This window comes from Salarias fasciatus, chromosome 1, assembly GCF_902148845.1.
Source record: "Salarias fasciatus chromosome 1, fSalaFa1.1, whole genome shotgun sequence".
Taxonomy (NCBI): domain Eukaryota; kingdom Metazoa; phylum Chordata; class Actinopteri; order Blenniiformes; family Blenniidae; genus Salarias; species Salarias fasciatus.
Genome location: NC_043745.1, coordinates 17,370,161 through 17,394,597, shown reverse-complemented (window position 1 = coordinate 17,394,597; position 24,437 = coordinate 17,370,161). Strand labels below are relative to the sequence as shown.

Sequence of the window (24,437 nt, the reverse complement as noted above, 5' to 3'; positions counted from 1 at the left end):
GCTTTACTCTGTGAAATCTGAAAATACCTTGAACACAGGGTGAGGTAGATTCAGTTTGTCCACATCTTTGTCCTTGTTACTGCTGTTGTTTATGTGTGTGTGTGTTTTCATTTCTGTTCAATTCTCGTCAGGAGAGAGGCGCAAGAACAAAAAAATGAAGAAGTATTTGTGCTTTGTCACTGCGCAGTTCTTTAAAATAAAGTAGCATCTTTGCATGAGTGAACAGGAGGGCAGAACAGGAAATGGAGGGAAGATTAAAGAAGGGAGCTGAGGTAAAGTGGAGGAGACGAGTGAATGCAGAACTGCGGAGGAAAAAGGAAACCAGACGAACAACATCGGCAACTTTAATCCCTGCAGCTCGCAGGATAAAGAGCACAAATAGAAACGGGCTGGAGCAGAGGAGAGGAGATGTGAAGTGGGAAAGGGAATAAGAGATTAGAGGAGAGGGGTGAGAAGAAAAAAGAATAAAGAAAAGTGGAGTCGGGTAAATGAGTGTTTTGAGAACTCCAGTGTTTGGTAACAACAAAGCTGTTTCCTTCAGGTCCCTGGTGTGTATTTATCTTTATACGACTCTGAAATGGCCCATTTCTCTGTCTGCGAACATTTACAGTATGTGGGCTTTATAGCGTCAATGCACATCAATTTCCATGCATGGGCACATGTAAACCGCACTAATCCAATTGTGTCATAATGTTATTGACATGTTTTTGATGTGAGCATGAAACTTGTCAACATTATTAAAGGGTAACGGTGCAAATTAATTCACATATCTGTATCTGCGATGTAAATATCTGTGTTCCATTCAGGCAAAGTGTGTGAGTGCATTCAGTTTGTCGTGAGTGGCTTTTTTTTCTTTCAATGTGTCTGTGTTTTTTGTGCTTGTATCAGAACAGAGAATCCCGTGATATCAGTTGTATCAGGGGGATTGCTGCGATTCAGTCAGTGGTGGTGTCTGACTTTGTGTCAGCGTCTGCATAATGCTGGTCAGGCTGTGTGGAGAAGTGTTGCTTTACAGTGGTGAAAATACAAAAGAATAGAAAGACTTTAGTAAAAACAAACACAATCTCACACACACTAGAGATGTAACCATGTGAAAATTTGACATCACGGTTAATATGGCCAAAATAATCATGGTTGTTATTGCGCTTGTACTCGCACTGAAACCGTTGAACCAAGTTTGTCGTTCATATTAAAGCAGTTATGTAAGGTGTTTCAGTCTCTGGGGGATATGCTGACTCAGCTTCTGATGGAGAGCCCTGCACTTGATAGTCTTCTCAGTGTCACTGTTCGTGACCACCTAATAACGCCTCCGCCAAAGAAATGGCGCTTTGCTGCGTTTTCCCGCTCAGTTCCGCCTTTCTGCGAGTGTTACTGTTAATGAAGATGGATGAGCAGACCTACCTACAGCCTTTGGTCTTAGGTTTGCTCCTTGTTTCCCATCTAAAACACATTTAGACTTCGAAATAATCAGGCTACATGAAACTCAAAATGAATAAATAATTGCAATGTACATTTTCTTTCATTGTCAGCTCCTTTGAGTTTGTTCCTCCTCAGTCGCCACGTCTGATAACTGATGAAGAACGGTTGAAACTCACCTGTCATTAGGAGCCAATCTGCTAAAGCCTCAGTTAATAATGTCTGATGATTACCCCCCTTTCCCCACAAAAGTCTTCCTCAGTGAGTTCCAGGTTTGAGGTTTGTGATTTGGTGGGTTTCCTTTTTTTTTTTTTTTTTTTTTTGCGTCTACAGATTCTCCAGTTTCTTTCCACATTTCAAACATTCATGTTAGGCGAGCTGATGCTTTTAAATTGAAATACCCATCATGCTTGTTTCCTCTTCTTTACCTGTTATATGTACTGTCCATGAATATAGAGTATAAAACAAGGATAAAACCAACTAACTCTTTGTCAGCTATAACTCTTAATCACACAGATTGTTGGTTTGTCATTATATTTGACAAATTGTTCTGAAATGAACTGAAATTCTCTTGAATATCTCTGAACATTAACAGATCAGCATGTTGCAGGCTGCCTCTGTGAAGCGTGATTAATGTGGACAGCGAAGCAAGTTTTTTGAAATACACAAACACTGAGACATGCATAATGTGTACTTAAGCAAAGTGGAATATTTCCAGGTTTTTCTCCTGTCTCTATTTCTCGAAGAAGAAACCTCATACCTACTTATGCTTGCGCAGACAGACACAAACGTAGCAGGTTTTATTGGGAGTCCATGCTGTGAATGTCAGTGGTTTGGCTCAGACTGCACAGTTCTGTCAAACCCCAGCAAAACCTCATCTCCATCCACGCATGTAGAAGTGAAGTTGATGAAAGTCATAAGAGAGAGCGCGCAGGTCGGCATTCATTTTACCAGCCTTATCTCTGAATGTCATCATGTTTTCTGGTGCTCACTGGTGTTTCAGTGTTTCAAAGAAAAGGACTACAGTTACTAAGGTTTCATACTATTAAGGTTGTTTGATAAAGGTTTGGCTGAAGTGGTTTAATGGATCCTGAGGAGGATTTTTGAAACTTAGAATTAGTGTCTTTGTATCACAGACAGTTGGTTGGAGCCAAGAATCCATGTTTTGGGTTTTTATTTTGTAATTATGTAATTTGTTTGTTTTTAACATTTTTTTCTTGATTTCTTAGTTTTACTAACTTTACTTCAATCCTATTTTTTATTTCATTTTGTATTTTTATTCAAGTATTTTTTTAGTTTTTGTTTTATTTTTGTTGTCTCACGTCGATTTCTGCAATTTTAATTTTAATTTATTTTATTTTAGCTGTAGTCTTCAGGTTATAAAAGCATAATTGTGTTTGTGGGTTTGTAGCTTGTAATCACACTACCGTCAGGTTACCACGGCGAATCCATGAGCCCCGTCGACTCCCTGGACGTTGCACGGAAGCTCCCAGTGTGTAGTTAAGCTTAGCTGTGAATTAGATTGGTTAAATGCAGAGAAATAATTTCCAATTAGGCTCAATAATGTATGCTTTTTTTTTTTTTTTTTTTTAATCAAACCACTTCATGAACTTTCTTCTAAATTTTCTTGATGAATTGTCTGTGATCAGTTTTTTTTTATATTTTTGTCTGAACGGTGATAAATACAGCAGGGAAATAAACCGATCTATCCTCTTCCCTGTTCCTGTCTTTAAAGACAGTACTACCCCGACCCCCATCCGGTCCATGGCGTCCAGCTGATGCGAGTAGGGAAGCTGCAGCATTACCTGGAAAACATCAAGGATGCTTTGGACACATTCAAAGGTACGAGGGGTGAAATGCTGGCAGACTGCGACTCTGAAGTCATGTGACTGAAGGCCTGGTCTGACAGGCTGTTGGGGAAGGAGGAAGTACATTTATTATTTAGGATTTTCTGTTTTCAAAGGCTTATAACATCATGAAGCTCACCCACGGAGACGATCACCCCTTGATGGTTGACTTGAAAATGAAAATGGAGGAATGTCGCTGTGAGATGGATCAGCAGTCACCACACTGATGCTGAGACGAAACCAGCAGCTGCTCTCTGCAACCTGCTCTCCTCACGATGTCCTGACATTGATGATAGCCAAGAAAACTCTGACTAAAGATTTTACTACTGTATAAAACTGATTTTTACTTTTCTGAATGGTGTATTGAAATTAAATTCACCAAATGTTTTGGAAAGAAACGACTAATATGCAATTATTCCAACAACAAGCTTCCTTATTGTGGTTATTAGTTCGATGGTTTTTATTCATAAAGTCTTTCCATAAAATGTCATACTGTGAAAATCCCTCAGGCGGCCTCCGCTGCACTCAACTAAAGCAAAGAAAACAAACAATATTTTAGTCGAACATGCAGCAACAAAGTATTGCTGGCAGCTTGTTTTGACGCACTGACATCCAGGCTGTGATGTTTCTCTTTCTGTAACCATTTAAAGTAAAGCTCGTGTTCACATCAGGCTGTAAATCCCACGGTGTTGGCCGATTGTGTTTACATGCGGGAGACGCGCGGCGTCGGAGACCCCGCGGACGCCTGTGGGCCCCCGTCTCCTGTCTCCTGTGTAATCTGTAGATTCCATCGTGATGAGGGATTTCTGAGCTGTGCGCGCATGCATGCATGTGTGTATGTGCGTGTTGGTTTAGTGAAGCAGGGTTTTCAAAACATCTATCAACCTCTCTGCATATCCATCTCTCTCTCTCTCATACACACACACACCATACACACACACACACACTTCCCTCGGTAATCCCAAAATTCTCCTGTTTGCAAACTGATGACAGCATTTCCTGCGAGGGAAAGAGTGTGTGGGTGTGTGAGAGTGCAGGGTTGTGTATTTTTGTCTTTGCAGGGATCAGAAACTGGAAGCAGACTACACTTGACCAATCTGCTTTTTAGGGCCTGAACTGGATGGAACCTTCATGATTCATGTGTGCAGTTGCGAAGCTAGAGGTTACGTTGGCATGGTTATCTTATATAAGAGCTTATCTATAGATATATAGAGATACTTCTTTAATCTTTGAAAGCATGGAAAGGTCAAAGGTAAATTCAGGTAAATGAATAAACTAAAGTACTGGTGAAGCGACGGGCCTGTCCTGCCGCTCTGGTCCGTCCTCCTTCATTCCCCTTGTGGCTCTGCTCCTTCCTGTCGCTCACTCACTCTCTCACCTCATAACGCCCGTCAAATTAGATTTTACTACTGCCGGACCATTATCCTCTCTCTCCCTCATGCTGCCGTGTAACCCCCCGCCCCCCCCCCCCCCACCCCCACCCCCCGTCACACGCACACTTTCTGCCTCTCACTCTCACTCAAAGCTTTTCAAATTAAATTCACCTTTCCTTGGTGTCTCTCCACTCTCTTTGGCTCCATCTCTACAGGCAGCCAGGGCCAATCAGGGACACCCAGCCGGTTTAACCACCTTCATTCAGTCACCCGTCTGCCATTTACTCTCCCCCACTTTCAATTTTCACCCTCGTAGAGGTTCTCCACCTCTCTGTCTGCTCCTCGCCGCCGTTCACTTCTCTTGGTCACTCCGTCTCTCCCGCCCTGCGACTTCGGGGCTCTCCTCTCCACATGCGCTTTGCCTTCAAACAAAGTCTGATCCAAATGTACACAGAGGGGCCATCCAGTCATTAGAAATTAAAACAGACATCTTGCTATTAATTCCAAACTGATTTACAGCACTCCTAATGCAATCATAAAAAATGTCAATCAAAATTTTACGACATCTTTTTGGATCCCACCAGCTGAGCTTTGGTTCATTTTTAAAGACTTGTTTTGGGCTTCCTGCGGAGTGGCATCCACTGTCTTTTAAAAAGACAAAACCGCTGGTTATCTGTTGTGTGTTTACTGTGAAGATCGTTGCTCCTAATAGAATCTCTGCTGACTGAAGTAATGCCTGCAAACTGTTTCTCTTTTCCTGTGTTTATGGGGTCAGAGACAAGAAGTCGCTGGAGCTCTACAATACGACCTGGGTAGAAAAAGCAACAGAAACACATTTTCATAATGAATATAGCGGTCGTTCTTACTTTTTTTTTTTTTAATTTCAGGTGAAGCTGAAGTATTTGACTAACCTCACCACTCTTATTCCCAGTCTGATCATTTCTTTTTGCAGCAGTCCGGCTCTTCCACACCTCACCTCGTCCCTCCCCCTCTACGAGCCGTGTTCCTGCACTCACTAATCACTCGTTCTCTTTCCCTTTGCATTTCATTTTACTACCTTTCTGCTGCTTCCTCTCGTCTTTCTCCTCTTTCATTCCTCCCCTCTCCTCCTTCCTGTGTCTTGCTGTGCACTGATGATCAAAGCAGGCTCGATGGGGCAATATGTCACTGAGAGATCTGCCTGCAGGGTTTTAAGCTGCACACACTCACACACACACACACACACACACACACAGGCAGAGGAAGCTCAGGGTGTGTTCACACTTCTCGTCCAGCTCTTTGTTCACAACAGAGTGAAGAAAAAAAAATCCTGCTTTTTGTGTATTGTCTATAGCATTCAACAGTGGACAAACACAGTATAAAGGAGAGTGGATGCATGTGTACCGTCAGACCGATATATTTGTCATTACAGCTCTGTGCAGTTCATTAAATAGTGACTTCTGATTTGCTCTCAATTATTTACTGCGGGGATTTTCAAAGTATGGGAAGAGCTTACAGAGCTTAAACCACGTCGTGCCCTCCCTCCTCCAGTTCTCGCTCTAATGATGCTCTGTCTCGTGCCAAGAGGAGGTTTCTGAACTTGGTTGGATGCTCAATTTTCTAAATGTGTCACATCACAATCTACTTTCATCCTTTGATTTTGTAAATATTTGTTTTTATATGTTGTGCAAGAGTTGCAAACCATTAGAGCTAACCTTTACAGTTTTGCATTGAAGTTTTTTTTTTCATATTAAAAATAACAAATTATCAATTCTAAAACTGTGTGGCTTTACAAAAAATGATGAATGCATTTAATGTCTGCTGAATTGCTCTGAGCATTATTTGTTATCGCAGTTTGAATGTATCTTGCCCCAAAGAAAGCAGGCACAGTGATCGCGCTCACCACTAGACTCCCAGAACACCTTCAGGATGGTGTGGCACATGCTGAAGAACTCGGGTTCCTCAAAAACAGACGGTTTAGGCCCCTCTTGTCAAGAGCTTCGGTGTTTCTCACCCAGCCAAGTTTACTGTCAGTGTGTCGCCCCAGGTGTTTGTAGTTCTCTGCTTCAGAATGAGTCTCTCCTGAGTCTTCCTGATGTGGGATGGTCTAAACAATCTTCAGACGGTAAATAAGTAAAGTAAATGTAAATTATGTAGCACTTTTCACAGATAGAAATCACATGTTGCTTCACAATAAGAAGTGGAAGTCGTGGAACTTTTGCTGGAAAATTAACTCTTGAAATTGTCTGATGGATCTTTTGGGAAAATACTGATACGAAAGTAAAACATACGGCAATGAAAATGAAATATTTGACAGCATCAGACCAAAAGAATTAAATGTTGAGTTCCATTCTTTGATAAATCCTTGTAATTCATGAACCATGTGCTTTCAACAAATCTAAGCTGAATTTTTAATGTGTTCTGCAAGATGTGGCCTGAGAACATGCTGTGTATCTTTTTTGTCCATTTTATATACGAAGGAAAAATCACTTGTGGAGCTCTTTCAATACATTCCTTTATTTACATCCCTCCATCGTACACTTCCATCAACACAATGTGTCGGACCACATTCACAAAAACAGTAAATCTGCAGAGGACAGTATGATGTTAAATCATGGACACACCACATGCACAATGAGGAATCCGCAGCTAGCAATTGTGTGGTTTCTTACAATCTGACACAAAATTGAACCCATTTCAACTGAGTTTTTCCAACAACTGGCCCAACGTCTTACAACTGAGCTCAGCGAAAAGTAGTCTGGATACTAATGGTAACATCTGTTTTTAGTAAATGTGGTTCGACCCAAACTTAAACACACAATACTCCTTAACAAGTCAGATGCTATGTGTTAGATTTCCAGATAACACGTTATAATTCTTAAACGCTCCTGCAGAAATATTTAACAGCACATCTGTCAATTTGTCGAGTTGTTTTCTTCTGTTTGACCTCAAATCGGACATTACAGGTGTTTTTGGTGAAGAAGTTGATTTATAGGAATCCACATAGTTTCACATGGACTTTGTTACCCATAAATAACCCGGGGAGGATACCAAGACCTAATAAAGATGTTTGCTTATTGCTTGAATTATAAAGTGCTACCACGTTAGACTTGGCAGTGGCGAATCCGCAGAGAAATCTCCCACATAGCACTGAATCATGGGAAACAGGTGCCAACCATTAGCTTTCTGAAAGGTAAGGTTCCCAGAACATCCACAGCTTGTCACGAAAAGCTATCATGTCCCGAATACTGGCCAATACACAATTCACCATCGTGTTGCATTGGTCCGTATTTAATGGACTGACACTGTGAACCCAACGGTATGTGAATGTTTTAGGAAATCCAAACCGATTAAAACCCTCAAGAGGAACAACAGGAGCAAATCAAAACAACCAAAAAAAAAAAAAAAAATTATATAAATAAAGTGAGCGCATATATAATGTGCACAGTATATAGATTTATATACGACATGGTATTGGCAACGAATTATGTACAGTTTTTCGAAATGCATAGTAACTCTTTAAGATCATAAGGTGTACATAAATAAGAACATCAATTAGCGTCTTCAAGCTCAAATAAATAAACTTTCATTCATGACGAGCACGTTGAACCGTTAGATGGAAGCAGGAAACAGTGAGAGAAACTTTGCCTGAATCTGGAGTTTAATTTGTCAGAGGTGTGGTTATTGGGGTAATGCCCATCGTGGATTTCCTCAGCTCCCCCCGCCTTATGAACTCAATACCTGTTTCCTCTTAGCAAAGATCAAAACCTGTCAGATTTAAAAGCTTATTTCCAGTTTTTGCGCCAATTCACTGAAGCAAGCATCGTTTGAGGTGTTTGAGAGATGAATTTAACACCGTTGACTAATCGTAACAAAATCAGCACATCGTCTCCCCTCCGGAAGTCGGCAGCCTTCAGTACTTTAACCTCAAACGGGATGATCAGGAGTTCCACTGTTGGTGGGCGAAGCCGTACAGAGGACTGGGCAGTGATGACAGCGATGGAGAAGAAGCATTTGAATGGCATTGATTTGTTTGAGAGGGAAACAGGCTCTTTCATATATTTATATTTGTACAAACATTTAGATCATAAACATCTCAAGCACCATAGAGAATAATATGAACAAATCTGAAGGGTTTCTATTCGTTCCCAAAAAAATGGAACCAGGCAGAGATCTGTGAATCCCGATCGACTCGTCACATTGTTCTTTTAAACAGATTTTATACTACCTTCACATTAGACAAATGCAACAGTGGCGCCATTCAAGCGTCCCATAATTGGAATCCTTTAGTATTTTAACCCTAAATTCATGACATATTTCAAATAATACAGATCTTAATTTTAAAATTTACACTCCCTGCACCTCTTTTGTAGTCACAATTATGGTTTTAAATATCTCTTTCTGTTGAACGGAGTCTCTACATGGTTCCATTGCACTTCAATAAAAAAAGGATACCTCATTAGAAAACACACACGTTGACAAATCATTCAGTTTCTTTTAGAATAGCGCAGAACGACACAGATACAAACAACAGACAGTCTTCCTGTCAGGCAGGCGGCCGGGCAGTCAGATGTACTTTAACACTGGATAAGAAGGAAACGTTTCCACTTTCACTCCTACATGACAGACATTTCATTGCTTGGCCAACATGAAAAAGCCATCACGTCTGCACCATCAGCGGAGATACATACACGGTGTAGGAATGCCCCGGAGGGTCAAAAATCACATGTGCTCTGTGAGTAAAGTCAAGGTAGAAACAACACCACAATAAAATGTCTTTCTTTTTTTTTTTTTAACGCATAATTCTGTGTTCTGGGAAAAAAAAAAAAAAAGGTCTGTCTTACTCTTCGGATATTTGGTCCTGACAACAGATTTGTAATTTCAAAGAGGACTTGGTGTTTCTTTTCAATACCAGCATTGTACAAATAACACATTTCAGTATATTATTTGTTTGTCCTATAGTAAAACACCGACCCACAGTAAAACAGCACATTTAAATATGACAGTAGGTGAAAACATTTTCCATGGACACTGATCGTTTGTGGGATTCTTCAATGCTAGCACCATACATACTGCATGTGCACAACTTCAGAAAGAAAGAGAGTCGGTCTTGGTTATGTTGAAATGTTCACAAGGCACTTATCTAAATCATTCTCTTTGTCTTTCTGTCTTTCTCCTCATGTTTGCAGCACCAGGCTGTCCAGCAGTCACCTCTCTGCTCTTCGCAGCCAGTGGCTCTCAACCATGTAAACTCCAGAAAGTGCTCTTCCAAAGTGATGGCAGATGAAAAATCGCTCCTTTTTTTTTCTTCTTCTTTAAATGGCAGCTTGTGTCGTCGTCTCCCCTCCTCCCCGTTCGTCTTTACATTCTTAAAAGTTGGACTGAGAGCCACCCCAGTCCTGTCTGGTCACTCAAAGTCAAACGGAGCAGTGTGCAGCCTCAGTCCGCTGGTTCCAGGTAGTCTATCAATAACTTCCTTCGTTAAATGAGTGTTTATCTGAAGACTGACGCAAAAAAGTAGAAAAAACTGTTTGCTGGCCTGATCGTTTTTACAAAATACTTCCATTCGTAGTATTTTTCCTCCATCCTTCTGCCCGCTCATCCAGGGAGAGATATTTGTTGAGACATGTTTTTCTGAATGATTTCTACTAGTCAGGAGGCAGAGTCTCACAATAGAAGTCTAGCAGTGTTTGTATCTTCGTCCCTTCATTTGTACCGATGTCTTGAGGACACATCGAAGCAGGTGATCATCATGAGGTGGGCTTTGCAGAAGTTCACTCTGGTCTCCAGTTTGTCCGTGACGGTCTCCAGAGCTTCCAGATACTCCAGTGAGTCCACCTCGTAGGGCTGCTGCAGGTCGACTGGACACAGACGGACAGATAGAGAAGAGGCGTCAAAACATGCAGGCGTTTTTATCCTTCAGCGTTAAGGATGGAGACATGCTGCGTTTATTATTGTCATGATATCTTGTGGAATAAACAAGAGCAGCATGAAATGACACACAGTCAAAGGTTGGTATGACTGTACCCCGCTTGGGTCTGAAAACAAAGATTCACCGAGTCTCTCTCCTTGCACTGGGCGACGTCAAAAAACTGAGAAGTTTCTTTGGTTTGAGCATTTTTAAAATTTGCTAATAATTATGGCCTAAATCCTTAAGAGTTGTGTGTGTTGTGACTCTCACTATATATATATATATATATATATATTATATATATATATATATATATATATATATATATATATATATATATATATATATATACATATACACACACACACACACAAACACACACACACACACACACGAAGACTCCCTGAAGTGTGAGAGTGCTACACTTACACTCATTGGTCCACTTGTGCGGCTCCAGCATCAGGTATTGCTTGGTTTGCTCCAGCTCTTTCTTCAGACACTGGTACTTGGCTCGGACTTCACTGATGCGCTGCTGGCGGTGCTCCAGCAGGCGAAGCTTGGCACTGACGTACACCACCTCCTGACACAAGGGACAGAGGGCAGACGGACAACAATTGATTTTAATTCACCTTTATTTTTTTCACAGGGGAAATACGTGGCTCTCCTTTATCTGCAGCAGCATGTTTAACATTCACGTGGTTGCATACATTCACACCTCATCAGATCCCAGCGGGACCAGAGTGCAGTACTTTCAGACACTGAGCGGCTTCGCTGGAGCAGGTGGAGGGAGAATAAATCTATATTCAATGCTTTTCTCTCCCGCTTTCTATCCTCACTACCCTGAATACACGATAGTTACAAAAAGGCAAAAAAAAAATCTTTTAATTTCCAAGAATTTATGAATTCTGCAGCCTGTTTTCTGCAGTTGTAGGAATTTCTGATCATCTTAAAAAAAAATAACATAAAATACTTTATGAAAAATACTTTGATGATGTTGATTCATTCAGCGAGCCTGGTTATTTTTCATAATCTCTTCATTTCACATTCCTGTTTCTATTACTCCAGCTTCTTCCTCTGGTTCTCTATGAGCAGCAGATCCCACAGAGCAATGAACGCTTTTTAATGGATCCCTCAACTGTTATTGATTGAGTCAATTTTATTGGCATAAGCACTTTGCTGTTTTTCCTCCTTCGGATCATTGCGTTCTTTCTTAAAGCAAACTCTTCATACATTCTTCACTCGGTTCCAGCTGTTTTGTTGGATTCAATCACATTTTCTTTCCTTCAGTCCAACCTGAACAAGTTCCTTTCACCTCAAATCAAACTGAAATCTAGTTAGATCTCCATGTTGTTCCAGTGTATCGGTATAAATATACAAATGCATGTAATTCAGAAAAAAAAAAGATGTGTATCTTTCACTATTAAATATGATCCCTTTTAAACTGAACAGTAACATAAATCATCCTGCAGGTTCCTCCAAACGTCCCTTCTCTATTTTTTTTTTATTTTCTTTGTTCAGCGTTTTTACAAGGAAACGTCTTTTATTGTCATTTATTGTCCAGAGTCACTTATTTTCCCCTCAGGTTTGTAGAAATGAGCTGCAATTTGGGCTTTACACAAGGACACTTCAGGTTGTAGACAAGAGGAGATAAGGATCAAACTTTTAGGCTTGAAACTGTAGCTCAGGTGTGCGTGTGTGTGTGCGTGTGTGTGCGTGTGTGTGTGTCCATCTAATCCTCCTTCCCCTCACCTTGTTCCATCCTTTGTCCTTCCTCTTCTGTAGCCGCTCAACGTCATCAATTTCATAAACTTTGATCTCAAAGGTCTCGGTCGTGGCAGCTGCACCCCGAAGATTTGAGGGTGCAGGAGGTCCCAGTGGTCCATCTACCCAGCATGCCCCTGGGCTGGAAGAGGACGAAGAGGATGACGTGACAGCCTGCTTGGAGGAGCGGTGAGATGGTGATGAAGATGATGAGTCCAAGGTCAGAGCGGGGATCAGACGTCGACGCTGAAGGCCTAAAAAAAAAAAAAAAAAAACCCCCAATATGTTGGAGAAAAATGTTTTACAGACTGAGTTGAGTGTTTCCAATGATGCAAACACACATTTTGATGAACGTTGAGTGACCCTCAGACCCTCAGAACACTTCTTACATTCCTACAAGCCTTTTGAGAATTTTTTCTCATTTTATGAAAGTTATTCTGACTTTGTGTCAGTGTTTCACAACACTCAGACAGCTCGAGGATGAGATGCAATCTTTGAGTTGTTGACTTGGTCAATGGCCAGTTTTACCACTGGTGTAGTGTTTAACCCTCCTGCATCACTGGAGAAACATCCTGGTTTGATTCAGGGGGTGTTTATGTGGAGGCTGCATGTTCTTCCATGCATGCGCTCTCTGTACTGCAGCTTTGCCGCACAACCCAAAGACATGTTTGACAACTCATGACTCGACACTGCCCATAAGTGTGAGTGTGTGTGCATGAATGATTGTGTGTCTTGGTTTTAGCCCAGAGATGGACTCAGCATCTTGTTCAGGTTGTGTCCTGCCCCAGGTTCGACTCCAACAGTGTTTATCAAAGATTAATGGATTAATAAATTTCTGATTGATAATTTCCTCTTTTTTTACGTTTGGTGAAGAACCATTTACATGATCTTCATATTTGACCACTGCCAGAAACATGGTCAGCCTATGTGATGCCAATTAGAGATAATCCTTGAAAACAGCAGACAAAAACCTGTTAAAGTATTTAAAAAACAGCACTGAGTGAAAGAATTGTCCAAATAATTTAAAAACATACTGATGTCTTTGTTACTACCATGATATCATTACAGAAGATGACAGTCTGCTTCATAAAAAAATGAAAACAACAACAACAAAGAAAAACCTGGTTTCATGAAGTGACAGTATTGAACCCAGGAAGTGTCAAGTCTTTATGCTCACCTACTAGCTTTAGCAAATTATTGAAGGGATAAAACACAGAGAGAGATTAATCTATTCCTTGAACTCTTTGCAAATCAAAGATAACATAAACTGAAACACTTTGTGCACAAACTGTGTTGTTTCCTCACCATTGAGACAGAAAAACTGAAATAAAACACTCATCCTCAGCCCTACAGCAGGCAGACGTGGAATACAGGAATATCATGTTTCAATTTGCTTTGCATCAAAGCAGGTATCTTGGCGGGGGAAAAAAACTGATGACAGTCTGTAGAACTGACAAAGGAAATGGGGAGCAAGCGAGAGAGACAGAGGAATCACTGCAGTGAGCTAAAAAGAAAAGGACAACGGGAAACTACTGAGGGTTTGAATAAGCAGAGAGAGAACGAGAAGCAGTAATGGAGTGTGAAACGAGATAAAAAGTTGAAGCACATTGATAAGAGCAGCAGGTCAGCCTCTAATCTGTCCACCACGCTACAATGAACCCACACACACTCGTGCAAGCTTCCTTTGCGTGAGAAACTGTCGGGCATGTCGTCGGGAATGAGAGTTATCAGATTCAGCAGGAACTGGAAGATGGTGTGTGTGTGAGAGAGAGAGAGAGAGAGAGACTGAGACTGAGAGAGGTGGGGAGAAAGTGGTGATTTTAATAAGGTTGCAGCTGTCTTTTGGTCTCAGTGCAGCTCCGAAAGGTCAAGCAGAGACATTTGTATTTCATTAGGAAGCAGCGCGTAGCGGGACAGAGGGAGGATGGAGAGTCTGCTGGGAGGAGAGGGTAAAGAGAGAGAGAGAGAGAGAGCTGAAGAAAAGCACGAGGAGAAAATCTGTGACAAAATTAGATGAAAAAATAGAAGCAGGGGAAGCGACAGTGACTCCAATCAAATGGACATCAAGCTCAAAGAGAGACTCAGCTGGAGTTGTGATTAACATTTTTGTTGGACATTGTGTCTGTCTGTGCTCCACAGACTCTCTCCTCTTCCTATTAGAGGCTCTTCAGCGCTCTTGGATCAGGGTTGAACAGCATCTGGCATTCTGTGGTTACTGGCTTCACCTTCAGACGCAACAAACTTAAAGTAATCCTCAATTTTGTGTCATCTTGTGTCAGTTTGACAGTGAATTGGTTTTCTGATCCACAGAATCCGTCATAGTTTTAGAAAAACTAGAGTAAATCCAGAGTTTTATGCCGCGTGGCAGGAGGTAAGACCGCTTTCTGCACACTGGGGTGGAAAGGCTAATTCCAATTTAAATCAATAATCAGAAAGACACCAGGAAAAGCTGCCTGTCTCCAGGCTGATTTTATGCTCATATCCATCCCCACGCTTAACCACTACAGATTAATTTGGCAGGCACATTAGGAAGCTCTGTGTGTTGTGTTCTGGTGAATATATTCATTACAGCCTGCACCAGCACAATCCCTTTACCATTTCACAGATGGGTGGTCAGGGTCACCTTCCCTACCTGGCACCTCCTGCAGACACAGCTCTCTTCACTCTCCACTAACCTGTGCTTTGCCTTATTATCACTCTGATTCTCCTCAGAGACGTGGCAATTTTTTTCATTCAATCACTTCTTTCCAATTTTTTTTCCCATCAAACTTTTCACCATGCCCTGATCTCATTTTTTGCAGATATGTACCTTATGTCACGCACATTAAAGGCTGGCAAAATATGTTTAATGCAATGAATCAATTGAATAAAACCAGAAACCGAGGCTGTAATTATGCAGCAATTTAATTTAATTTACAAACTGTGTGCAGTTTGTTTAGTGTGTGTTCCTGCGAGACAGGATCAATTCTAATTCATGTCTGGTTTTCAATCATAATGACACCCATAATCTATCGCTTTAAAGATTTACTGCAAAACGGCCTTCTTGCATGCAACGATGGCTGATTGCCACATTTTCCCACACATCGTCAAGGTGATGAATGGAAAGTATAATTATAGCAAGCGCCTGAAAATAAATGTGTTATCGTGACCTGTGTTGCTCCTGCTCTTCTTGCTGCTTTTGGAGCTCCGTCGGGAGGAGGTGGTAGCTGAACTGTGTTCACTGAGGGAGTCCTGAGCGGAGGAGGTGCTCCCGGTGTTCTCGCTGCTGTCTCTCAGCATGCTTTCATAGCCACTGCTGCCTCCGCTGTGGTAAAAGAGGGCAGTCTTCCCCATGGCAGGTGGGAGCTCACCACTCAGCACACTGCTATTAGAGGACAAATAAGATTGAAAACAAGGTCAAAATCAAAACAACTATAAACAAATAAATATATTTCCAAATAAATGAAGTTTCATGTTTTTCATGGCACTTCAGCTCTTACCTGTTGTCACTGGCGTGGCCGCTGCTGCACCGGTGAGGTTTTCTGGGAGCCGTGATCTTGCTGTAGGGAGAGGGCAGTGTTTGGACCACTGCTGCCCTCTCTTCTCCTGGGGCATCTCCACCAACGCCTCCTGCACCAGCTCCCCCGCCGCTGGAAACAAGAACATAGAAATCATATGCTTACTGACTTCATTTTAATGACAGTTTACTGAGTAAATTTGACCATTTATTCTGAGATCATCTGCTCCAAAGATCTTTCCCACTCTGTTCATCTATTTGTAAAACACACTGACATGATTTGCAGTGTTTTGTGGTTTTTGACCTTGAGACAAATCAATGTGTAAAAGGCTGACATGCGGGATAAAGTGAGACTAACCTTGCTCCTGTGACTCCCCTTTCCTCAGCTGGATCTGTGCCTCCTCCCTGGGCATGGCTCCTCGAACGGAGCCTGCACTTCCCTGGAGGAGTTCTGAGATTCGACCGTTGACAGCACGGAGAGGCAATTTGGCAGTCAGACTTCCCCCTCGACTGCGGCTCAGAGACTGCGTAGACCAAGACCCAGTAGAAGGTCTCTCCTGCTGCTGCAGAGGTCCCTGGGCTGAACTCTGTGGCTGAGGAACAGAAATAAATAGCTTAGTTGACTGTAAAGTGGAATGGCAGCAAGGATACCTTTGATTATTTGGCTTCACTTCACAGTCCGGGTTTGTTTTCTGTTCTGACTCTGTGCTGGCTGAAAATACTGGAAGAAAAAGTTCCACAGTTGTGGCACCAAAAAAAAAAAAAACAGTTGAGGTGGGTGAAAACAAAGTTAACTGTTACCTTTGAGTAGGAATGCTAAATACCTGAGCTTACCATCGGTCTGATGCTGTTGTATGTACTGTATGTATGGATTGATAGATGGATTGATTGATAAATAAATGTAATCCATACCTTTCCATTCGGTGGAAGGCTGGAGCTGCGGCTGGACGTTTGGCTTAAAGACTTGGTTGAGAAGCTCAGAGTCTTGGTGCTGGAGGCAGACAGGCTCCTGGATTTAGGACTGCTGGTCATCAGCAGCTTACTGACGGCTGAGATCTTTGACTGACCGCTGGTCTTGGCTGGAGACTGTGGAGCGCTGCTGGAACCGGGGCTCCCACTGAGACTGAGGCTGCTGGCGTTTCCACTTGGGGAGGAAACCGATCCGGCACGGGTGAGGCTTCGTCCAGTGCGAGGCATGGTGCTGTCCCCCCTGACTCCTCCCCCTTTCAGGCTCTCCCCTCTCTCCAGGGAGAAGCAGTCGTAATGGTGGGATCCATTGTGTGAACTGTGGACTCGGCCAAGAGAGTTAGTTCTATTGGCAAGCTGCTCCAGCTTGGCACTGAAAAGTCTACTGCTGTCTATGCTGGAGCCACGCTGTCTGGTAACACCGCTTCCAGATATCCCCGCATCATCTTGTGAGCTGCCAAGAGACGAGACGCCATGGCTGGACAGGTGAAGAGGACTGGCTGCCCTGTTCCGTTGATCAAGGCTTGACTTTCGCACTGGTGGAAGGGGTGGGATTCCTCCCTTCTTCTGGGAGAAAAAGCCCTGCTTTCCCCAGCGGTCCAGCGTAGCCCGGGGACTACAGGGAGTGGAGGTGGTGACCCCGAGGTTGCAGTACTCGGTGCCATTGTCTAAACCGTCATGGCGGTTAAGACGATGCCAGCCACGTGGGAGACTGGCTGTGCGATGAATATCAGGGCTGTAGATACTTGTGAAGCCTTCACCTTGGATAACAGCAACCATCTCACAACCATCCACCACTCTTTTAAAGGAGTCTGGAGAAGACACCACCTCCCCGCCTGAACTAGAGCTGCCATGATCTCCACCTGGAAAAGTAGAAATTTAAGAGTAAAAAAATCACATAATACAAATATAAAACACAGACCTGAAACATTTTAGTGTGAAACGATCTTTTCGCCATGTCTTACCCTCCGCAGAGTCTGGTCGTTCCCGCATACAGCTCTTTCATCAGTTTTGCTCTTAAAGGATTCAGCCTCTCTCTTCTCGGGTTTCACTTCACACACCAGCTCCCTGGACTTTCCCTCCTCTGTGCCGCGTTTCAGCCAGGGGTCCTCAAAGCTCATCTCACTGGAGATGGAAGCCAGGAGTGCTGCGTTGCACTTGACCGGGTCTTTCATCAGGTTGGTCTTTGTTGGTGAGGAGATGATGGTGGGTTCCTGTATGACCATGGGTTTGACAGCCACACACGGCTGACCACTGACACTGCTCTTGAAAGGAGAGATGTTTGTAGGTCCCGTGAGAATTTGGATGTTAGTTTTAGCCATGGAGGGAGGCAGCTTTCTAAGTCTGTCTTTGGTAGGAGTGCTTTTATCACTCAGGTTTTCTGACAGGACCAGTTCTCCCTCCATGCTCCCTCTTCGTGATCTGCCGCTGCTTTCATATTCACCAAAGCCATCTACTCCAAAGCTCTGGTTGGGGTCAGGGTCTGCTAGAGCTTCTCCCTGCTGGCTCTGGGACTGGCTGAAACTGTGGAGAGACTGGTCAGCTTCACTGCCCATACTCAGGTCGCTCATCCAGGAGGTGATGGGTGAACCACAGGTAGACAGTCCTGTGACGATGGCTTCACCTTCATTCCGCAGCTTGGCCATTGCCACCTGCAGGAATAAATAACAATTGGGTTTGATATATTAAACTTGAGAATTTGGAAAAGACTGAACTCTTTAGCTTACATTTGATGAAACCTATTTTACATAAGTAGCAGATGGACACAGGCCAAATGATGCCAAAGCAGGCCCACTCACCTCTGCCATTGCAACGACTTCCGTCACTCCTGAGGTTGTGACGGGACATGCGGGCATTTGATAACCCTCCACAGCCCTGTTCAAAGCCAGATCACTCAAGTTGCTGATGGGTTGAGAGCGCGACGCCAGAGCGGTGACTGAGTCACAGTCACTGCCGAAACTCATGATGCTGGTTGGCCGACAGACCGAGCCCTGAACCTCAGCTGTGACACTTTGGTCCTCTGCGACTCCAGGAACCACGGCGTACATCGGCTCATCCTCGCCAAGCACAACAGGTCCAACTGCTACCACAGACACAGCCGGTCCTGCAGCTACGAGGTGAGGAGAGAGAAAACAGTGCACTCTCAGAATTTTAATGTCTTGATTACACCTATATCATGGCGCATATTTGCATCTCTCTGTAAAAGTTTGAATATCATCATGACATTTTGCCTCCAACTGTTTTTCCCTTGATAAATGGTGAGCGCACCACAACTGACCTTCTCTGTGTGTCCAGAGGTATCGGAGGGACGTCATCGTCGCAGAGAGTCTCAGCTGAGCCAAGGCTGGCAGACAAAGACGCAGTTGGCTCTCGGACTTGTGGGCTCATGCCGGCAGGAGAAGTTCTGGACAGCAGGGACTCTGTGGAGGAACGACCGCTGTCTGCAGCCAAACTGTCTGCAGAAAAAGAAACATACATTTGGCATTGCACGTCAGGTTGTTTTCCAAGAATTCATGCATTGACAGTTTGGGAAGCTGTCACGACAATACGACGACAATTTCAAATCATTTTTTATTATGCAGATAAACTTGTGCTCGGATCATTCGGCATTTAACAAGAATAAGATGAACGAGGGAGGGATTGACAGTTCAATGATTTATGCAGTTGTTGTTCCTAGATATGACCTTTAGGTAATGCCTAAATAATGTTCTACTCGGAGTGGTTGTGTTCTTGACATGCTGTGCAGCAACTAAATTGCTAAACTGTTTAAGAGAGATTGGATCCACACAAGGTCAGTACAACCCCAAAGCCAAAAGAATTAGACTGATAAATGGGCAGAAAAAATGCGAATAAAAACAGGATGCAATTATTTGCAACATCTGGATGGGACATAATTGGTACATCTTTCCCAGGGAGGGCTCTGGCAACAGAATGCTGCGACACACACTGGATCAATCTCAACAGTATAATTTTGTATTACAGTCCATCTACAGACCTGAAGTGCCTGCAGCACTCACCTTTCACCAATCAAAAACATTTGGTGCATCAGCAAACAAAAACTCTTGCAAAGAAGTAGCAGACTTTCAAAACAATTACAGTCATGGTTCAAACAGAACTGGAACAAAATGCCAGCAGTGCCTCATTGTCAGATGTTTACAAGCTGTTATTACAGAGAGGAGCGGTACACAATGAAGCATTGTTCTGTTTCGACTTTCACAGATGTTGCTAACATCACATTTATAAGGCGTGATTATTTTAATAAAATGCTGAGATGCAATACAATCAACATCAGATAAGTTCTTTTTATTCTACTGTGAGTGAAATAAGACTTATTGCGATGATAAAATGTTTTTGGTTAGGTATTAATGTTAAAATGAAAGAAAAAAAACAGAGTTTAGGATTCTGAAACGGAGTGAAACCAGACCAAAAAAATGGAAATGGAAATGGAAATACCAAAGCAATATCCATGTGGAAAGATGAAGAAAGGTGCTTACTGTCTGAGGTCAAAGCCTCTGCGGTCTGGCCGTCCTGAGCCAGGGTGTGTGAGGACAGAGGGGGAGTTGCCGGCATAACGCCCTTCTGGGTGTACACCTTACAGCGCTGGGATGGCGAGGATGGAGGCCTGCGAAGGACACACAGGAGCTCAACGGTATAATGGAAACGGATTTTTTTCATCAACTGTCATTATTAGCACACAGACTGCTGATTAAAATCCAGACTCTTAGTTATCGTTAGTGTCGAATAGATCAGTGTATTTCACCTGTACTCTGACGTTTTGGTCAGACTGGCGATACCAAGGCGCGGCGATCCCAGAGGGCGTGCCTTGCCGTCAGAATTACAGCTCACCAGATTCAAACTCTCACGACTGTATAGAAAGAAAGAAAATGGACTCATCATTCTCTCATCCAGCATTCACACCCAAACGGTCTTCAGCCTGAATAAAACTCATTGTTTTTTTCGTTCTAGAATCACCTGTCATGGAGGTGGGCGCTCTTGGTCTTGTGCAGAGAGTTTGAGGTGATGTTGCTGCTTCCTGTAACACTCCTGGCACTCGTGACTATGGGACATCCAGAACTCTGAGCCAGGCTGTGAATCATTGTCTGAGCCAGCTCTGCCTCCTCCACCACCTCCTTGATTTCCTGCAGTTGCTGGTCATTGGTCCTCCTCTTGGAGGCACTTGTTGCTGAGGAGACGCACTGCCCCGCTCCTCCTACGGCAGAGTCTGCAGATGTGGGATACAAAGTGCGGTTGCAGCAGAACAGTTAAAAAAAAAAAAACTAGAAATGCTTCACAAAACTAAAATGCAAGACTACAGAGTGTTTAAATATAAATTATATGGGTCACCACGTATATATGCTGATATAAAACATGAATAACAGCATCTCGATTAATTGAAATAAACTTTGACCTGTTTTTGTTTCTGAATCCAACACAGCTGCAGAGCTGGGTAGAGCTGGGGTAGAGGATGGAGATGAGGATAGACATGGCTCTTGTTTGGAACCTTGTTTAATCACTGTAACCTCTTCAAAAGGAAACTTAGCCACCTGCAAGAAAAGGAAGAACAGATGAGCAAGCGAAGACATGATAAGATATCATATTAGTGCACATAGACATATAAAAAATCTTGAGGTAAATGACAAAATAATATTCTTCACAAAGTGTGAATGAACACGCACAACACACCCGTTTTAGAATTAAAAACCAGAAGATGAGTTTGTCACCTCTTCACTGCCATCAATGCAGTCCAGTCTCTCCTGCAGCTCAGCAAATGTGTTGCACTTCAAGCATTCAGCTCTCTCCTCTGGGACGGGGGCCAACGGTTGACCCAGTAGTGACTGAGAGGCCTGCGACAGGGGCTGAGCGGGACCACCCGACTGCTCCTCTGGCTGAGACTAAATGTGTGGAAGAAGAAATTCTCTTACGATTCAGGAAAATCAACTTTTATCTCTTACGTGTGAATAGTTCCTTTAAAACCCTTTAAATGATTTCCACTGACCTTGCTTTGCGCTCCGGCCGTCTGGCTTTGTGTCTGAATCTGCTCGATGATTTTCCTCGAAGCAGAGCAGGAATTATCGGAACAAATTCTGGCGGCCCTTCATTGTCCGTCAGCTCTCTATCGGACACTGCAGCCCCGTTTGGGCCCACATAGATCACTGTGTCGCAGGACTGCTCGCTGCTGGAGTATTCATCAGGGTCACTGGACAGTCGCAGCAAGGGGAGGTCAGAGTCGGTGTCACCGCGCTGATGGAAAGGCCGGAGATGGGTAGGACGACGCATGCGGCCCTCCTCACAGGAGCTTTCGCCACCAGAGGAGCTGGAGGTGTATTGCTGAAAAAATATATTAAATGGTTGGAAAAGTGTTGAAAGAAAAACAAGAGCGGTGAAAAATGATTCCCTTTTCTTGTTCAGAGTGTTTTTTTTTTTTTTAATTATTTAAATTTATTCTACTGGGAATCTTAGCCTTTTATGGACAGTTCATGCTGGAAGAGGCTTGGATGATAGAGAAGTGGGAAATAACGGCAGAACAGGTCAATATTCTCCTAAGAGGAGAGTATTTATATTTAGATAAGACCTTTAATATCCCGTAATGAAATTTCATTGAATCATTTAGACTTCCCTCATCACCTTATTTTCTTAGGAATTTAACGTGTGAAGATCTGAGGCTTTACATCTACCCCCATTTTCCTCCACTGCAGAACAATTTTGAAATAAGTGAGAATGAGCAGTGTGAGATTGAGCGTGACAGCAGCTGAAGTGATAAAATGCCTGATGTTCCACTTTCAATTTTATGTACAAGATTTCCACATAAAGTCCAGACAATAAAACACAGCACAGTGCCAGGTCCGAGTAATGAGCAAGATGAAAACTCTATGTCTTATTGATATGAGAACCAGTCAGACAGATGACGTATGACTCCACCTATCGCCACAGATTTTATGAGTATTTGTAGCGACATAATTAGGAGAAATAGCTTCTTATTTTTAACTCTTTGCCGGACACCCAAAATAGCGTGTGACGTCAATTCTTCTCTACAAAAGGTTCTAAAATCCAATTGTGACACCATTAACACCACAGTTCCTCCCGTCAGATAATATAAAAAGGCCATAAATCTGGTAAACTAGAAACAATGTGCGGCGTGTTCAAAAGTAGACACACAGTCACTGTCATTAGCTGGATGAGCACGGGCCTCACGATCAAACACAGTATCACCATCTTTCACAAGTGCATCTGCTTTCATCTATTTTTAAAAGCGTCAGTCAGTTGTACTGGCAGAAAGGAACCACTATGGTGTTATTATAATCAGCGTTGTGTATTGTTGTTGCTCGTTCTGATTTCCTAGATCATCCACTGTTTTATGTGGTATTCATTTCATTGTTGAGCAAAAACAATTTCATTGTGAATCGTGTGTCTGTCAGTAATTTACAATCGAGAGTTTGTACTGAATGCAAAGGAAAAGACAAAGTTACCCAGTGTGGTCACTGGTCTGGCAGAGGGTTAACGAAGCGTCAAGGTTTAATTCAAACTCACCACGGTGACTTTAGTTTTCTTCTTTTTCATGCGGAGGACCCGGGAAGCAATCTGGATGGTGGAGAGGGTTTCTGAGAAATCTCTGGGTGAGGCTGAGATGTGAGCAATCATGGTGGTCCGGCAGTTCATGTTGCCTAGCGACTCCCTTAGCAACATGGTCAGCTTGCTGTCCCTGGTTACACATATACACCGAGATGTGACGACTTTAGACACGTTGGAAAACGCACACAGTCACTTAACATGTGAAGAAAACCGGCCAGTTTTCAAACAAAGGATTATTAATAAATCATCTTTTCAGATGAGTCCACCAAACATTTTACAAGTTCCATAGAAAATGAACGAGGCTGTATGATTAGAAAAGCCAAATTACTGGTAATTAGTGTTTAAGTTTCTTAAATGGCAATGTAAAGACACCTAAAAGGTTACTATTTCAGTTTAAAGCTGAGGAAGCTTTTTGAGAAGCTCTCTGGTTCTCGTAAAGCCTAATATTGGGAGATGGTCTATCTCCCTGAGAGATTACACCAGCAGATGGGAGAGTAAAACTAGGTTGTGTGCTTAAGAAAAGATTTTCTCCTGGGTGGGCTACTACAGTCATTCACAGCCTTTTGTGTGTGCACATTTGTGCACGTGTGTGTGCCGTGGCCTGCAGGCTGACAGTGAGTACAGCTCCTCCGTGGCCTGATACCTCATGCTGTTGTCCCCTTTTAAAAGAAAAAAAAAAAACAGCCTGCAGCCATGTCTCACACACACATGTGTACATTCACATGCATGCCAAACACGCACGCACACACACAGTATGTCAAGACCTCCTCTTATTCATCAATGCTCTCTTTTTTTCTTTCTCACTTTGCAGCCTCGGGCTTTAACAAACCCTCCTCCTTCTCCAACTCTCTGCATCGCTCCATGAGATTAATGTAAGTAAACTCATGACTCATGAAGTATTCATTTGGATGTTTATTCAAGTGTGGGGAATGTTGGAGCTTACCTTTCTGCCCTTGCTCTATTTAATTCTAGTTTACCAGTAGGAATAACTAAAAAAAATGCTGCTTTCTATTATAAAACTATCATGCCACCGGTTAGTGGTTTGAATATAATAAGCACCAATTGAACACTTTTCCTCAAATTATATGTGATGGAAGCAAGCATGAGGACTGATGTGA

General features: G+C 42.8%; 2 protein-coding genes across 2 annotated transcripts in view; one reads left to right on the top strand and one right to left on the bottom strand.

Moving 5' to 3' along the window:
* smyd3 (SET and MYND domain containing 3) overlaps window positions 1-3,592 on the top strand; it is a 72,084-nt gene extending 68,492 nt beyond the window's left edge. Inside the window, exons 11-12 of the mRNA XM_030099103.1 lie at window positions 3,152-3,258; window positions 3,378-3,592. Coding sequence (XP_029954963.1) covers window positions 3,152-3,258; window positions 3,378-3,490 — 220 coding nt within the window. The 3' untranslated portion in view covers window positions 3,491-3,592. The remainder of the gene's footprint in view (window positions 1-3,151; window positions 3,259-3,377) is intronic.
* A 6,687-nt stretch (window positions 3,593-10,279) lies between these two features.
* On the bottom strand, window positions 10,280-24,182 carry kif26ba (kinesin family member 26Ba). Its single transcript, XM_030094342.1, is given in 20 exon segments — window positions 10,280-10,476; window positions 10,956-11,106; window positions 12,276-12,541; window positions 15,437-15,651; window positions 15,767-15,916; window positions 16,142-16,211; window positions 16,214-16,376; window positions 16,696-17,612; window positions 17,705-18,401; window positions 18,549-18,871; window positions 19,038-19,205; window positions 20,244-20,371; window positions 20,510-20,614; window positions 20,722-20,971; window positions 21,158-21,293; window positions 21,471-21,641; window positions 21,746-21,789; window positions 21,792-22,077; window positions 23,278-23,480; window positions 24,149-24,182. Coding segments are annotated over 20 exon segments (4,632 nt in total). The 3' UTR covers window positions 10,280-10,321.
* Between the last annotated feature and the right edge of the window lie 255 nt (window positions 24,183-24,437).